This window comes from Branchiostoma belcheri, unplaced genomic scaffold, assembly GCF_001625305.1.
Source record: "Branchiostoma belcheri isolate BF01 breed outbred unplaced genomic scaffold, Haploidv18h27 scaffold133, whole genome shotgun sequence".
NCBI lineage: Eukaryota > Metazoa > Chordata > Leptocardii > Amphioxiformes > Branchiostomatidae > Branchiostoma > Branchiostoma belcheri.
The window spans coordinates 270926-288299 of record NW_017802747.1 but is presented as its reverse complement, the minus strand read 5'-3'; the positions used below and the strand labels follow the sequence as shown (position 1 = coordinate 288299).

General features: G+C 40.6%; 1 protein-coding gene across 1 annotated transcript in view; it reads right to left on the bottom strand.

Moving 5' to 3' along the window:
* LOC109464142 (sushi, von Willebrand factor type A, EGF and pentraxin domain-containing protein 1-like) overlaps positions 1 to 17374 on the bottom strand; it is a 35096-nt gene that overhangs the window by 4402 nt on the left and 13320 nt on the right. The window contains exons 6-21 of the mRNA XM_019761080.1: positions 14543 to 14746; positions 13999 to 14262; positions 13247 to 13456; positions 12843 to 13031; positions 12218 to 12694; positions 9269 to 9424; positions 8856 to 9017; positions 7921 to 8116; positions 7400 to 7593; positions 6961 to 7140; positions 6414 to 6650; positions 5951 to 6121; positions 5406 to 5615; positions 3850 to 4022; positions 3568 to 3694; positions 2429 to 2626 (exon numbers count right to left, since the gene is read on the bottom strand). Of these exons, the coding sequence (XP_019616639.1) occupies positions 2429 to 2626; positions 3568 to 3694; positions 3850 to 4022; positions 5406 to 5615; positions 5951 to 6121; positions 6414 to 6650; positions 6961 to 7140; positions 7400 to 7593; positions 7921 to 8116; positions 8856 to 9017; positions 9269 to 9424; positions 12218 to 12694; positions 12843 to 13031; positions 13247 to 13456; positions 13999 to 14262; positions 14543 to 14746 (3348 nt within the window). The remainder of the gene's footprint in view (positions 1 to 2428; positions 2627 to 3567; positions 3695 to 3849; positions 4023 to 5405; positions 5616 to 5950; positions 6122 to 6413; positions 6651 to 6960; positions 7141 to 7399; positions 7594 to 7920; positions 8117 to 8855; positions 9018 to 9268; positions 9425 to 12217; positions 12695 to 12842; positions 13032 to 13246; positions 13457 to 13998; positions 14263 to 14542; positions 14747 to 17374) is intronic.

Sequence of the window (17374 nt, the reverse complement as noted above, 5' to 3'; positions counted from 1 at the left end):
CATAACTTCATAACGCCTTTATGGATTGTGATGATATTTGGTATGCTGATAAGTCTTAGGAAGACGAAGGTCAAGGTCAAATATGGGCCTCCTGGTGGATGACCTTGGTACTGCAGCAGATCTTCTGGTTTTTGTATCTTTTGTTCTTAACATGCTATGGTCTTGACTTTTTGGTGACAGATAGCTTTTCCTGTCAGGAATAAGTGGTGTGAATTTGGTTCCCCTAGCAGCTTGTTCTGGAACTGCAGGGCACTTTCTGGCGAAATCTTTAAAAGCCAATAAGTCCAGATAGGCACAACGTATTTTCATCATTTTTGGTGTGTAGGTAGGTGAGAGAGAGTTGTACATAATTAGATGAAAATTATGCAAATCAGGACTTAATTTGCATAATTAATGAGAAAATGCTATAATTACAGTGTTTTATGTAATAGTTCTTTTATACATGTAATCTATTTAATCTGTGGCAGGCGGAACATCAACAGATACCAATTATGCAAATGATGTCCTAATTTGCATAATTAATGTGAAAATTCTGTGACTCCTTATTGGTGAATGATGGGACTTTCATACCTTGACATGTATAAGTTACTTAAAGGTTAACACCACTATGCACATATTATGTTAATGTGGAGGTCATTTGCATAATTAATGAGGACATGTTGAAATGTATGACAAAGCAAGCCCATATTTCATGGAGGTATGAGATCTCGGAACTCTTGTTGCTTGTTTTGTTGACCTTTCCAAGGCATTTGATTCAATCTGGCATGAAGGTTTGTTCTACAAACTTCTATCTAATAATATTTCTGGAAATTTTTTCAACATAATCAAAAGTTTATACAGCCAATCAGAAGCGCAGGTAAAAACTAGCGCAGGTTTAACTGAAAGTTTCCCCGTTGAAATTGGTGTCCGGCAGGGCTGCGTGCTCAGCCCCTGCTTATTTAACATGTATATAAGTGATGCCATAAACCATCTAAACACAGAATACTTAGATGCTCCTGTGTTGAATTCTTCAAAAGTGACAAGCTTATTTTATGCAGATGACATCGTGGTGTTGTCAGAAAGTCAACAGGGATTACAACAAGCGATTGATATTCTTGGGCAGTACTGTCAAAAATGGAAATTATCTATCAACCTTAAAAAAACGAAGATTGTAATATTCAACAAAAAAGGTCAAATATTTTCAAACCTAAAATTTCAGCTTTCAGGAAGTACTATAGAGATAGTACCATCATATTCTTACCTTGGGGTTGTATTTACAGCGGGATGTAGCTTTAACCCCGCCATGAAAGTATTACAAAAAAAGGCCCTGAGAGCGCTGTTTAGTATCAGAACTACTCTTGGTGATACTAAATCTTCAATTCCTATATACTGTAAACTATTTGATTCAAGTATTGCCCCAATATTGTTGTACGGTGCGGATGTCTGGTGTAGTAGTAATTTGAACGACAGCTCCCCTATAGAACTTGCACACTTAAAATTTTGTAAATTTATTCTGGGAGTGAAAAGAAATGCCAGTAATCTTGCCAGCAGAGCTGAGCTCGGCCGTTTCCCCCTATGGATAGAAGCTTATGGCAGACTTTATAATTATTACTGTAGATTAGTTAGTAACGTAGATACAAATAGTTTGCAATATGAAGCTTTTATCGTCCAAAAAGACTTAGATCGACAACATGTACCCTGCTGGCTGTCTAATGTAAGAAAAATGTTAGAGGAGTCCGGTTACGCCTTTCTATTTACAAACAACAGTCTGAACTTGTCTGCTTATTCACTTGATTTTAAGAAAAGACTACAAGATATTTTTATACAGAAATTCTATTCTGAATTAAATTCAAACGGCCGAGGAAACAACCAAGGCAACAAATTAAGAACATACAAACTGTTCAAAGTTACATATGATAACGAAAAATACCAAAGTATCCCAAATCCCGAGCATCGCCGGACCATGTCAAAACTACGAATTAGTGACCATAATTTACACATAGAAACCGGCAGACACAACCGGACTCCTGTAGAAGATAGACTCTGTAAGGTTTGTAACTCTGGTAGTGCAGAAGATGAAATACATTTTGTACTTGATTGTAAATTGTTTGATATTGAACGTGACACACTATTTAGAACAATCCACTTAGACAAACTGTATAAAGGTAGAACAAAGAAAGAGGTATTCAGTCATCTCATGTCCTCCAGTAATGACCATACAATAGAAAAACTTTGTGAGTTTAACTCCAATTGCTTTAAGAAATCCTTAAGGCTTAGTTTAGTTTATTCTCTAGTAGTTGTTAAGACGTTACGTCATTCTCTTATTCTGTTATTCTTGTATCTTATGTATCATGTTACTCAGAATGATGTACATGTAACATCGCTTTCTGATGTATGCATTTAGCCCCATGGGCATGAACATGCAAATAAAGATTCGATTCATACTTACCACATATCATCCTTTGGATAATCATCCCCGGTTGGCAATCCGGAATGAGCCTTGGCTTGCTTCCATTAGCATCTAACTCAAAACTCTGACCATCAATGACCACAGCGAAGTCATTGGACGTTGATTTGTTCTTGATTTCCTCGGCTGCCGAAGCCAGGTCTACGATGGTCTCGGACAGATTGCTCAATGTCTCAAGTCCTAGATAGAATAAATGGCGGAGCTACAATATATGCCAGCTGTATATAAATATATTGAGGTCTTGCTGTAGATATGAAAAGCTGGACTTTTGACATTTTTTGACATCTAGTGACACCATTTATTGCTGTAATAGAAATCCTGTGTAATAACATTACAATGAAACCAAACTTGATAGTGCCTCTAACGCGTTTATTGCCCAAAGGGCCAGGAATATATTCGTGCAGTGTAAAATAGTTTTACCAGGGAAAACAGAGTAGGCAAAACGCTACTCTCCAAGCAGAGGTTTGGGTTTGAGGTTATTTTTGGCGTGTTTTTAGGCTTTTTTTATCGGGGTTTCTCTTTTGCACTAGAATTTTTTTCTCCCCCAACCCAACCTCTGCCGGCAGTCGAAAGCTTTAATGTGCCATAAACCTAATCGCTTTAACACGTTACAGCCACGTTCTGCAAGGATGTGTGAACCAGACGCATGGATAGGCACAGTCAGCAGGAGGTGTGTGGCCGAATGAATTCCTTTCTGACTGGCTAGATGTGTGATAATCCACCACAGTAAAATGGATATCCCTAATGATGATTTGATGGTTCCCGGGGAGGAGCACTGTCACGTTTGAGTGCCAGCAGAGGTTGGGTTGGGTGAGAAAAAAATGCCAGTGCAAAAGAGGAACCCGATAAAAAATCCTAAAAACACACAAAAAATAACCCCAAATCCAAACCTCTGGTTGGAGAGTGGCAAAGCGCTAGCTGTATACAGATACGAGTTTGTCCTGCACGTCTAACTAGTTGAAATTTTGACATATTTTTTTAATCTCTCCAGATATACCTAGAGACACAATTTAATTAAGTAGAAATTGAAAATACGCTGCAGCTCGACATACCAGATTTGCAGTAAACAATGATTGTTGATAATTGCTGTCTAGACTATCGTACATTGTAGGAGTAAGTACCTTCGTTGGTAATATTTCCATTCTCATCGATGCTTTCGACGTCGAACGTACCACTAACTTCTCCACGGATTTCTAGACCCAGAGATGCTGGCAATATGCTCTTCTCATAAGTTCCGCAGTTATGAACCTATAGAAAGAAAAAAAATGACATTACTAATTTTAAACAATACATATACCAAAGTATACACTATAAGAAGTATTTATTCAAATACACACTCCTGTGTTAACCTTGAACACATAGGTTTTACATAAAAGAACAACAATTAAATTCAATATTCATACCTCCAACGTGACATTGCAAGTCTTTTTCCGGACACAGTCTACGTCTTGAACATTCTGCGATCCTTTGTTCTTAATGGCCTCCACAACGCGCTGACTTTCCTCCGGAGATGTGCAGTACAGATCCGGGTATTCCATTTCGTAGTCAAGGGAAAATGCCTTAGGGATGTGCCCATCTATTGTTAAACACAAGCATGTTACATTATGGTAGGCCGGCTTCCAATGTTATTTAACTCATTAACTTAATTTCATTCACTTCAAATAGACCGTCCGGCTTCAAAAAAAAAGAAAGATTTTTTAAAGTAAATGACATCAAGAATCTTGTATACAACGCACCCTCAAAGGGCAAAACATACATGTCCTGCTTATTCTGCTAAATAGAGCCTGCCGTCGATATTGACCATATGCATAATTTCTTATTATAATGACACTGTTATATTTTACTCAGCTACAATTACAAATTTATCTTTTGAACAAGCTTGATAAACATCTTTTTCAACCATATCTTGCTAAAGCGCGGGTTGTGGGTGTGGCCGAAATGCTGCCCGCCTATTGGTCCCCGCTAGGCTGGCTTGGATGGGAAATTGAGGTTCCGGGGGGGGGGACGTGTGCGGGTGTGTACGACCCGTACACGGGCTGATAATGAGGAAGATAATTAGGTGAAAATTGCCGCTAATTTATGCATATTTCATACACACACTCATAATTTCTTATTATTATGACACTGTTATATTTTACTCAGCTACAAATAATGTGCTTAGTCGACAGATGTATAGCTATATACACACCAGGTATCGTTTAAAAGCAAACAAGCTTGAATCTATAATTTAGTAGAAACAGCACCAAAATAAAAAAAAAACACCTTTTTTGTCTTACCGTCATCCTTCTGGTGCCTTACCAGCCATGTAAAAAATCAACATTTAACTCACCTTTTCATACGTTTTGTTAAAGTTTACATATTCATTCATATTTTGCCTTTCATCGCTTGCACTGCAAACGTGGTTTTAATGCAAAGTACCTTCAAGGCCCCATTCTCTCTTAACTGCGCTCTCTCTGAGACATACAATTGGCCAAAGCACAGAGAGAACCCTGAACTCCACGAAAAACGTGCTCACGTGGAAGCTATACTATACTGCGACCTCTCTGCGCTCTCTGCGCGACCAAAAACTCAAATGTCAGCAACGAATTACGGAAAATAGAGAACGAAATTGTGTACGTTTTGTCCTTGTATATACACCTTGCATCATATTTAGATTATGACATCAAGGGTGCAAGGAAACAATTTCACTAGGACGCTCTCACTGCGCTCTCTCTGTGACCTTAAATTGGTCGGAGCGCGGAGAGAACGTCGTGAGAGCGCCGAAGTCGCTTTGAGAGCGCTAAGGTTGCCAATGGTTAGATTGACGCTCTCTCCGCGCTCTGCTCAATTTCAGGTTGCAGAGAGAGTGCCATCAGAGCACCGTCTAAGTGGAATGGGGGTATAAGTTGCAATGCTCAATGTCGCCAACTATATTTCTTAATTAACTTCGATGAAGTTTTAACATAAGGCTAATACTTACGGGCGCACGCTGGAAGTATTGCCTTAGGGTTGTTCTGGGTTTGGTGATTCCATTTATATTGTGACTCTGGTCCGCAGGTATACAGTGGTAATGGTGGTTTGGAGAACTCCATCCCAGGGCCACAGTCAATATGGCAGTACTCCTTGTCTTCTGTGTCATTCCGGTAACAGTCCATTATGACGCCAGATGGTGGTTTTAGTTCTAGGCAAGCTGTATTAAAAGTAACAGTAATAATTGATTTGAAATAAGAACGAGTTTTTAAATGTTAATAATGTTTGTATGTATTACATAACGTAAGAAGTTTTATATGTTAACAATTTTACAATAATAATACGTAATTATTAGTACTTGTATTTTTTAAAAGTAGTATTGAACAACAGCAAGTATTTGGCAATACCAAATAATCTCCCTTCAAGTATAATAAACGTTAGGTTAATGGGGGTCCAAGCTGTATAAATACTGGTAGCTATGCAGATGAAGCTATAGCTATGTGCAACATTACTTTTTATCACTTGATTTAATGTATTCATTTAAGGTATACATACACGGACAGTCCATAATACGGCAGGTTCCACTATTCGTAGAAGGTCCAGCGCAGTTTTTGCCGTCCTCTTTAGGAGGTGGGTTGTTGCATTGTCTCCATCGCTGGTGTGTGCCGTTTCCACATGTAGCACTACAAGGGGTCCAGTCTGTCCACTCGCCCCATCCACCATTGACTGTGTGGTTAAGAACATGTGTAAATTAATAGTAACATAGGATCGACAGCTTATAATACGTTAACGTAATATATTACGACGCCGAAAATGTACCAGATCAAGTGAATTAAACTTTCCATTGCTCAGTCACAGAAACAAAATTAAAGACCTAGCGGCAGCTGAATGATTCTATTTTTAAAAACGTTATGTGCAAAAATGTTTTAATATCTTTCTTGAAAACCAAATAAACCTAGCATTACCGATTTAGGATAAAATGATAACTACGGTACAGGGCATTTTGATGTGAACCTACCGATTCCTTTCTCACACAGTTTCCCATTGAACCCATCTGGACAAACACACGTGTAGTTGGCAATGCCGTCCACGCATGTTCCACCGTTTCTGCATGAGCCATCGTGACAGTCATTGATGTTGACTTCACAGTGGACACCGGTGAACCCTATCTCGCAAACACATCTGTAGGACCCGATCTGATCTTGGCAAGCGATGGCATGACCTCCGCATGGGGATGGATTGCAATCGTTGTGATCTAATAATAAAGCAAACCTTTTTATGAACTAAAGACTAAACTTTAACTGCCAACACTAACTGACGCATGTTCCAAGAGTAGACGGGTCCATTCCGTGAACAAGGTTGATGGAGTGAACAAATTTGGGTTAAGTCCCAATTCTGTGTAGTTAGTGTTGGCAGTTCAAGTTTAGTTTTCATTTCTTAATGACTTGTACCAACACAAATGAACTTTCATGCTAAAGCAAAATCTAAAAGCAACCGGCTCAATAAAGAACAGTTATAATGAATGCGTACACGAAAATGATTAAACACGTAAATATCGTTTTTACCGTCACATGTTGATGGTATCCTCTGCTTTATATCCTCCCCGGTGCTTTTCAAGACATCTGCCCATGTGATAATAGCGTCTGAGTCATCAAAGTAGCAGCTCTGGGACATCTGGAGAAGCGTGGACTCCGGTTTAGTTCCATTCCATAAACCAAAGGCAGTGATGTCACCAGCAAAAGAACCTGAAAGAAAATATTTTGATCTTTTAGCCACTTTGACAAATAACATTTCAACACAGATACAGCTAAGGAACATAAATATTACACTTGTTTCTACGCATGGTGCCATACTTGATTAGTACAATAGTAAGGAACGTGATATTGAATGTGTATATATATATTTTTTTTTTAATTTATCATTATAAACTTCATTTCAATATTTTGATATATTTTTTAAGTAATCTTTTAAAATCTTAGTTTCGATCCTCTATCGTCAACTTACCTCCACCGTTGTTGCCAATGACGATCTGCATGTTTGCTGGAAAGACTGTGGCTGTGTCATTGGGCAGTTGCTGAGACCAGGATTCGGCTCCATCGACGTACACTTTGCAGTCTTGTTCCATAGGACGCGCGGTGACAACAAAGTTATGCCATTTGCCGTCGTTCAAAGATATCCCTGTCCTAAACACCGATGCGCTGTTTAATAAGCAAAAAAAAAAAAACATGTGTCAGATTTTAACCTTTTATAGAGAGAGTATGGAATAAACAAACTGAATGTAATTTAGAATTATTCACCTTTGCAGCATTTAACATTTTGGAACGTTATGAATATTAATGATCCGCTTCTTGATACAGGTAGCCAAAAGATCAGAAGATCACTTTCAGGTACTTGGTTTAAATCGTTATGAGCTAACAGATAATATGTGATGATGTTAGAAACAAGTCATTCCGTATCCCTAATGTATTCAAACGGCCTTTTATAGAAATGTGTTTGCTAGTATAATTTGTTGGAATGCCATCTACCTTGGTAGAGTCAATTCTAGGTTATCCGATTTCCTGACAGCAAACAGCGTGTTTGATTCACTCTGCAGATAAAGAATTGACCCATCCGATGTATTAACTTGTGGACGGATCCAGAAGGAGACAGTTAACCCCTGTAGATCCGATGGAGTTCCCTTCAGTTGAACACGACTAGATGTGTTAAAGACCAGATCGTTTCCTGTAATAAGAAATTAATATCTTAGCTTGTGAGGATTGCAAGCTTCATTTGCAGCACTTTCTGTTTTATAACTTTATCCTATGATAAGTAAGTAAAGGTAACAGAAAGTAATTATTTCAGTAGCCCATGCATTTCGCGCTACTAGAATTGCAAATTATACCTGACAAGATAATGTAATGATAATGTTGTCAGAGTACTCATACAGTGATACTATAGTACTCGTTATCTCTTGAACTGTTATAGACTTGCTAATTGTAGCGGAAGAAAGTCTTGGTACAATAGTCAAATGAACCAGCGCAGCAGAGACCCTTAAATCGGTTTACAATAAAGTCTATACCCTTATACAACACACACACACATACATACAGACGCGCACACACACACACACACACACACACACACACACACACACACACACACACACACACACACACACACACACACACACACACACACACACACACGCACACACTAACAAACACACACACACACATCTAGACAGACACACACAGAAACGCACACACACACACACACACACACACACACACACACACACACATAGACAGACAGGCACACACATAAATGAACACACAAACGCACAACACCATATGCATAAGCCAGTTATGTATATGTATGTGTTCGTTACAGTCATTTTTTCAGAAAGTATCTGAATGATTACTTTAAATCTTCAAATTATTAAGGATTTGTGAAGGTTGACTGAGATAAATCTCTGCCTTACCTACACACTCATCCATCGCCTTTGCACCCAAAATCATTGTTGTTTGTCCGCTGGGACATCTGCCACATTCTTTCTTGCCTGTCATCGACTGATAATGGCCCATCTCGCATTGTGCACACGGCTCCAGTCCTGTGTCCGAGTACCATCCGGGTTGACAGATTCCTGCGCAAATACATACAATTCCGTCAAAACTAGCATACGGCTCCGAAGGTTTTACCATATACCAATTAACATTAAAAATGCAGTGCGGAACACGCGTACCATTGTAAAGAAATCAACATATAAAATATTTCGGAGCCCGTTAATAAATGTCCTTGTTTTACTTATTATAGATGTTTAAAACATTGTATTTTGTTTTTGTATTTATTAGAGTTAGTGTTACAGCTATTATACGGAGATAAACAACTACTAACCCAAGCATTGTTCAATTCCTCTACTTCCTTTTTTGACAGTCCATGTACTACTAGGACAGGGCTTGCATGCAGTTTGACCATCTTCATCTTGGAATAGCCCGGTTTCACACTTCTTACACGAGTCTTTGTCAAGATAACTCCCCTTGATACAGCCCTCTGAAAAGAACATGTAAAGGTTTGGGTGTTTAACTGTTTTCCTTGAATATCCAAAAGCACATCGTTATGTAAGAAAATTGATGGTTACACACAATTGTTATTTCTTATATTAAAACTCTCCTTTAAGATTTTGAAAGCGCCCATTAGAAAACAAACTAAGATCAAAGTGTTTAAGGCATGTATTGAAACAATTCTTTTGTATGGGTCAGGATCATGGGTCATGAATATGTCACATTCTAGAAAACTAAACGGAACATACACGAAGATGTTGCGAGTGGTGTTCAATACACCATGGTGGAAACACACTACTAATGAACAGTTATACGGTTCGCTACCAAATGTAACTTCAGTAGTCAAATGTCGACGACTAAGCTTGGCCGGTCATGTAATACGTAGTGAAGAACCAGCCAGTAGGCTTCTACTCTGGAACCCTGATACCTGTAAGAGAAGAGTTGGACGCCCAAACATAACAGTTAAGAAACTTATTGAAACTGAAACTGGCTTGGAGGGACATATACTTTTCTCTGGGTTCGTGTCGTCTCATCCTCAGCTGTTCTGGGGGTGTCGATGTCTTAGGTGGCTGGTCAGGCCTAGTGAAGTATGAAAACGTCGGGGGCACTTTGTGCAAGTCAGAGTAGGTGGCGGTCGCGGGAGGAGGAGCCGCTCTTGTCGTTTCCGTCTCTTTGCCTCTGCTGTCATCCGTCGTTGGGTTTCCATGTAGGTTGTTCCCTGTGCGACGGTGCTCCGCCACGCAGTTCGGTCCTCGGCGAGGGTCTCCCAGTTGTCATGATCAATGCCGCAGCAAAGGAGCGTGGCCTTTAGCTGATCATGGAACCGATGTTTGGGAGCGCCCTTCGGTCTTGTGCCGGATTCGAGTTGAGAGAACAGGATCTGGCGGGGTAGTCGAGTGATCGGCATTCTTCTGACATGCCCTGCCCAGCGGAGGCGATGTCGGGCTACAGTCGTCTCGATGCTGGGGAGGTTGGTTTGCAGAAGAACAGAATCATTTGAGACACGTTCTTGCCATTTTATCTTCAGGATTGCACGGAGCTTCTGCTGTTGAAAGCGCTCCAGCCTTTTTATGTCACTCCTGTACAGAACCCACAGTTCAGAGCCATATAGGAGGGTGGAGAGGACGATGGCTTGAAACACCATGATCTTGGTCTGAAGGCTGAGGTCGTGGTTCAGGAATACACGTTTGGCTATCCTTCCGAAAGCAGCGTGTGCAGCACAGATTCTGTTGTCAATGTCTTTCTGCATAGTGCAGTCACTAGACAGGTAACTCCCTAGGTACTGGAAGGCTTCCACGGTCTCGAGGACTTCACCATGGAGACGAACGTTGCTGGTGTCTGGAGGGGGCTGACCTGGGACACCCTGTGCAAGGATCTTGGTCTTCCCAGTGTTTGAGGTGAGGCCAAAGCGGGAATAGGCATCCTCAAAAAGATTCACAGTAGTCTGGAGACCAGTGACTGTGTCTGCGGGGGTTGCGTTGTCATCTGCATACTGTAGTTCCCGTACTGTAACCGGTGTGGTACGACGGCGGGCGCGGAGGCGTCCGGTGTTAAAGAGACCACCGTCCATTCGGCAGCGCAGTTGGATACCAGAGGCCGTGTCAGGGAGCTCGAAGATCATGGCCCCAAGGTAAAGTGAGAAGAGAGTGGGGGCCAGAACACAGCCCTGCTTCAGGCCAGTGGTAATGGGGAAGGGGTCTGAGATGCTGTTCTTGACCACGACGCGGCCGGTCATTCCATCGTGGAGGGCCTGTACAAGGTCCGTAAACTGGTCGGGGCAGCCGAAGCGTCTCAGCGTTGCCCACATGGCTGGTCTTGGGACACTATCAAATGCTTTCGCAAGGTCCCAGAAGATGAAGAGGAGAGGTCGACGTTGTTCACGGGACTTCTCCTGAAGCAAGCGGGCACAGAAAATCATGTCGGTGGTGCCACGAGATGGCCGAAATCCACACTGTGACTCTGGGAGGACCTCCTCAGCAACAGTCAGGAGTCTGTCAAGCAGAACCCGTGCGAAGATCTTTCCGGCAATGCTAAGGAGGGATATGCCGCGGTAATTTCCGCAGACAGAGCGATCCCCCTTCTTGAAGATGGTAATAATGGTGGCGTCCTTCAGGTCTGCAGGTACAGCTTTCGTCTCCCACATGCGCAGGATCAGTGTAAATAGCCTAGTCTTCACGGCTGACCCCCCTGGGATATGAGTTCCAGGGGGATTTTGTCGGGGTCCCGGGGGACTTCCCTGCTTCCATGAGCTTCAGAGCCTTTTGAAACTCAGCGTAGGAGGGAGGGACTGACATCCAATGCCTTACAGGGGTGTTGGGGAACCTTGCAGAGCAGGTCGTCTGATGCAGTGGACGGACGATTCAGAAGGGTCTGAAAATGTTCTTGCCACCTTTGAAGGATAGCCTGATCTTCTGTAAGAGTGGTTGTCCCGTCGGCAGCCTGGAGGGTGTTTGTACATCCACGACGAGGGCCAAAGATTTCCTTTGTTGCAGCGTAAAAACGCCGGAGGTCTCTGTTGTCAGCATAGGACTGGATCTCTTTTGCTTTTTCTTGCCACCAGAGGTTCCGCATTTCACGCAGCCTGCGCTGACATTCTTGCTTTGCCTTACGAATTATCATTACACAGATAGCCTTTAACTTATGCAAAAAACATATGTTTTCAAATATGACAATGTAAAATTCTGATTGTTATCATTACGTCACGTGTTAAAATGACATATGGCTAAAAATTCAATGCATGCAATAAAAAAAAAAAGGAATAATAATGATGCTCAACACTTACCGCACATGTAGGAGTCATAGTTAGGCATGTATCCTGGCCCGCAGACAAGATTCGTCCAATCGTCGGTAACGAAAGAGTCAGGCTGCACTTCAAGATCAATGGCCGTTACGTTATCTAAGGAGAAGTTACCGCCCTTTACCCGTTCGTCGATCTTATTTGCCATTGCAAAAAGGGTATCTTCTACCTCAAAATAACTAGCGTGCTGGTCTGTTTGTTGTTTGATTTTGACAGTTAAGTCAAACGTGACTTGCAGTTGGAACGACGGCTGACCTGAGCGCGTAGTGACGTTACCACAAATTACCTGCACGTTTTCAGCAGCGCATTCTACAAACAGTTGACATATGTCACTATAGTCGGAACTGTTTAAAATCGCGATGAAGTTCTCTTGAATCTGTACTTGAGTCTCCGGGTCCCTGCAGTCCCCTGAGTAGTAATACAGCTCTGACGGTAGGTTCATGCTGTCCGGATCTCGGGGCACTGAGCAAAGGAAAAATAAAAACATTTTGTTATGTTTTCTGCGAACCTGTAGACATGTTTTGATAAGATAACAATGTTTTTGTATGTAAGTAGAAATTCATGCATGTAAAATCTTCAGAGAAAACTCGTTGTCTGCAACACTACTTACATGCACAGTCGGGAACGTCATCGTCAGGATCCCATGTTCCCGACAGGGTTTCACACACGTATCTTTCCGGAGTGCCCAGAGGAACGTCCCAGTTCTCATTACACTGGATTAGGCAGAATGTTCCATACGCCCACCCGTCACAGGCCAGGGCTCCATTGTTCGGTGGTCGAAGTGTAGGGCACGGTACAACTATATATAAATAGTAATATACATATATAGAGAGTCAGTACAAATGCATAAGTTTTTTTATTTAATGAATACGATGGGATGAGGACGATGGGACATGTAAATACAAATATTCTAGTTGATAAAAGTATATGGTCAATATGTATTCCAAATGAAAAGGATGGTTGCCCTTTAGATAAATGTAAAATTTGAGAATTGCAAACTGATCTATATCTTACTTTGACAAAAAGGTTGAGATCCACTTGATCCCCAATCCCAGTACCCTACTGGTTCACTGTTGCTGTAGTTTCTCTCACAGGAAAATGAAGTGGGTCCGACCACCGGGTAGCCTGTCTCACACCCAAAACTGCACGATGAGCCGTATACATACCCATTTGGACAGGAAAGCTCTGCTTTCAATGTGTATCTGATAGGAGGGCATGTGATAACTGAAAGAAAAAAAAGTTTCTTAATTAGTGAACTACGAGCGTGAGTAACATACAAAACTAACAACAAGGTTGGTATTAAAAATGACGGTGAATAGATTATATGTTTGTTGTTTGTGGTGATTATGTAAGAAATGTACAGTATTGGAACTTCTTTTAGCTGTTTTGTGTTACGAAGCCAGAATTATAATTAAGCTGCAAAAAGGTAAGGAATTAACAAGTCAGTGACACCCGATGCCGTGTGACCTGTTGTGTTTATCAATGTTGCTTGGTGTGCCAAAATAAGATCTGTTTAGTTAAAGTCATCATTGAATGGACGCCCAGGCTTGTCTCTGATTAGCTATTAATTACAATTCCTCCCAGAAAACAGATGTCTACTCGTCGAGATATAAATGATAGAACAAAAAAATACTAGAATTGTCCAAGCTACATAAAAGTCTTGCTACTCAGGCGTTCGCAAAATATATATCTAAAGCAGTTTAACCCTTATTTTGGTTTTGTATGTTAAGACGAAATGCTAATCAACCTTTGTCATTACTATGTACCTTGTACAATAACGCTGAAAGAACACGTTGCTTCATTTGAGGAGACATCCGTTGCAGTATACTTGATCAGATGTTGTCCTCGAGTGAAGGTGGATCCCGGTGGACTACCTTCACTAAGCAGGACAGTCGCAGGCACTTCTAGGGTATTGTCTACTTTATCCATCGCGATTGGTTCCTCCCAGAAAGCTTCTGCCGTTTCTTTGTTTCTTTCTGCAAAGACCATGACATCTTCTGGGCAGCTGACAAAAACCGGCGGTTGAAAGTCTGTGATTTGGAAAACGAGCAATGCATACTTAAATAATGTAAGCAAATGTATGTTAAAACGCAACTTCCTTTTCTAATTTGTCATCGATTTTTTACGCAACGGGATAGAATAGATAGATAGCGTCTTACAAAGCGGTATTTCGGGGATTGAGAAAAAAATGTAATGGAAACCATCTAATAATACAGTTTTTAACAGTAAAGTTTGACAAGGTCATCCAATCGTCCTCTCAGATAAATTGCCTTACTATAACTTTAGATGTGGCGTGTTTCGTTGAAATACCTTTGCATGTGGTCAACGGGTATTCCCGGTCCTGGTTTCCCCGGTCCCATGCACCACCAGCTTGGCATACTGCTGATATTTTGTTGGGGTCTTCAGGAAGATACCCCACATCGCACTCTACTTGGCAGATACTGCGGTACTTGTTCTCATTAGTGCAGGTTACAGTGCCATGTGGTGGCGCTAGAATGACATCGCAGGTGTCCTCTGGGGATTGGGAGAGCAATATATAATCAGTTAGTAAGCGCATAATCACTTAAACTTAGCCCGTTGTGTTGAACTGAACTAACTTGAATTGACCAAAGCAGTGAACATTATAGCAGTAAACACACTTTATAGATTCGAATATATTAAATGGCTGACGTCTTTAAAAGATAAGACGACATTTTAAGACATGCAACAGAAAAAAAAAACGAAAACGAATAAAAGGAAATAATAAATGAACAATGAAAAAGTGCAGATGTATCAATGCCAACTCTTCATATAGTTTAGGAACAATACACGATAGAAAAATCTTAAAGCTCAGAACGTACTTGTTTCTTTTTACAATGTATAACATCGTTATAGAAATACTTTTTCTTGTAAAATACACCAATAATTGAAACCGGCGACTTGAAAGGCTTAGAAAAGGCCAACACACAAGAGGACGTTTGGCCATCGCCGTACCAATAACTATATTTTCTTTTTTTTACTTTTTTTATTTATTATAACATTTAGTAACAAGACAGGATGACGACACACTCAATTTACAATGCTTATGTTTGTGTCGTCATCGTTACAAAAATATATACATGTAGTCACAAATACAGACATGCAAAGCATAAGAGTAATAAGGTAGACTAAAGTAAGCCGCATTATAACTAAATCATATAATATGTATCAAATATATAACAGTATATGCAGGTAAATGATAAGTGAGTAAGTAGGCATTCCAAGTCAATCAACAAACTGGTAGGATAAGAAATTGATGGTTACTCAAATCTTTCCGTTTCTTTTATAAACAATTGAACACATTGTAAGAGTTTAGCGTTGTTAGAAACCGACAGAGAAGAGGAACCTCTAAGCAGTAATTGTACTAGGAGATTATCGGGAAGGTTTTGGATGTTGATGGCAAATCCTACAAGTTTGGTTAAATTGCTGAAGAGGGAGACACGATATTGAGTAAACTTTGGGCAGTGCAGAAGATAATGATGAATACTTTCACAGGGGTGGCCACAAGTACAAGCAGAACTAGATACCAGGTTTCGAGAGTACAGATTAGAGCATAAACTATGAGTACCAAGTCGAAAACGAGTGAGAAGAGCGCAGGTGTACCGGGGACCTATACTGAAGTATGAAACAGGGACAGGGCGCACAGATTTGATCATTTTTTTCTTAAAGCGTGGGAAACTCAGTGAACGGTCTGCTAAGGTAAGGTTGTTCCAGTGATACGTTGCATAGGGAATGAATGATTTTTAAAGCGGGTTGTGGTACATTTTGGCAACTGAAGATTTAGTTTATTACGAAGGTCGTAAGTAGAGGAGTCTGATACTAGGGGCGGTATTAAATCTCTTAAGTATTGTCAAGTGTGACCGTAGATGATTTTATAGAATAAAATAAGAGACTGAACATGGCGGCGATCAGACATTTGTTCCCATCCCAGTTCAGTAAGTAGAGACTTATAAGAGGACCCCCTGATCGCTCCGGCTACAGTTAAGGCACACTCATATTGCATTCGTTCAATACGTTGTGAATCTATAGAAGTACAACTGTGCCAAACAACGCCGCCATATTCGAGTGAGGGCCGAATGAAAGACTTGTAAAAAATTTCTAAAACTTTTCGGGGAAGTTTGAATTTAAGTTTACTAAAAGTGGAAACTTTTTTAGAGGCATTGGCTAGTAAATTGGATATATGTGTGGTCCAGGACATGGTGGACGAGAGATGAACCCCAATATGTTTGTGAGAAGAGACAGATTTAATTTGTTCGTTTCCTATAAAAAGGGGTGGGTGGGGAAGAGGGTTCGTTTTCTTGGAGTAGCACATTTCAATTGTTTTCGAAGCATTTAATTCCATTAGCCACATAGTTGTCCATGATTGTATCTTAGAAAGGTCGGAATTGAGTCTCAGAGCTGAAAGGGTAGGACTTTCTACAACATCTAGCAACGAACTGTCGTCAGCAAACAAAAGGGGTGGGTTTCAAGTCCTTCAACCATGTCATTAATATACACTAGAAATAACAGTGGCCCAAGCACAGAGCCCTGGGGCACACCTGCACTAATCTCAGACCAGTCGGAGTTTTGGCCTTCTATTATAACACGTTGTTTTCTCGCATTTAAATAACTTTGAATCCAGTTCAAAAGAGGACCTTCCACCCCATTTCGTTGTAACTTAAGAATTAAACCCTTGTGCCAGACTTTGTCAAACGCTTTGGAGAAGTCCAAATAAACAGCTCTAACTTCTTTGTTTAAATCAAAGGATTGAAGAATTTTGTCAGAAATGAAAGCAAGTTGATTTACAGTTGAGTCACCCTTAATAAATCCTGATTGGTACGAGTATAACAAATTTTCAGATATTAAGTGGTTATATAAATGTTTATAGGCTATTTTTTCTAAAATTTTTGACAGGCCAGGTAACAACGAAACGGGGCGGTAGTTGGAAACTAAGCAAGGATCACCTTTTTTTAAAAATAGGCACAACATTAGCTCTCTTCCAGATTTCCGGGAAAATTCCGTGACAAAACGACAGGTTAAAAATATAGGCTATTTTATCAGAGATATATGGACTAATAAGCTTTAAGAAACGGTTGTCAATTTCATCCCAGCCATACGCCTTTGAAATATCCAACTCAGAAATAT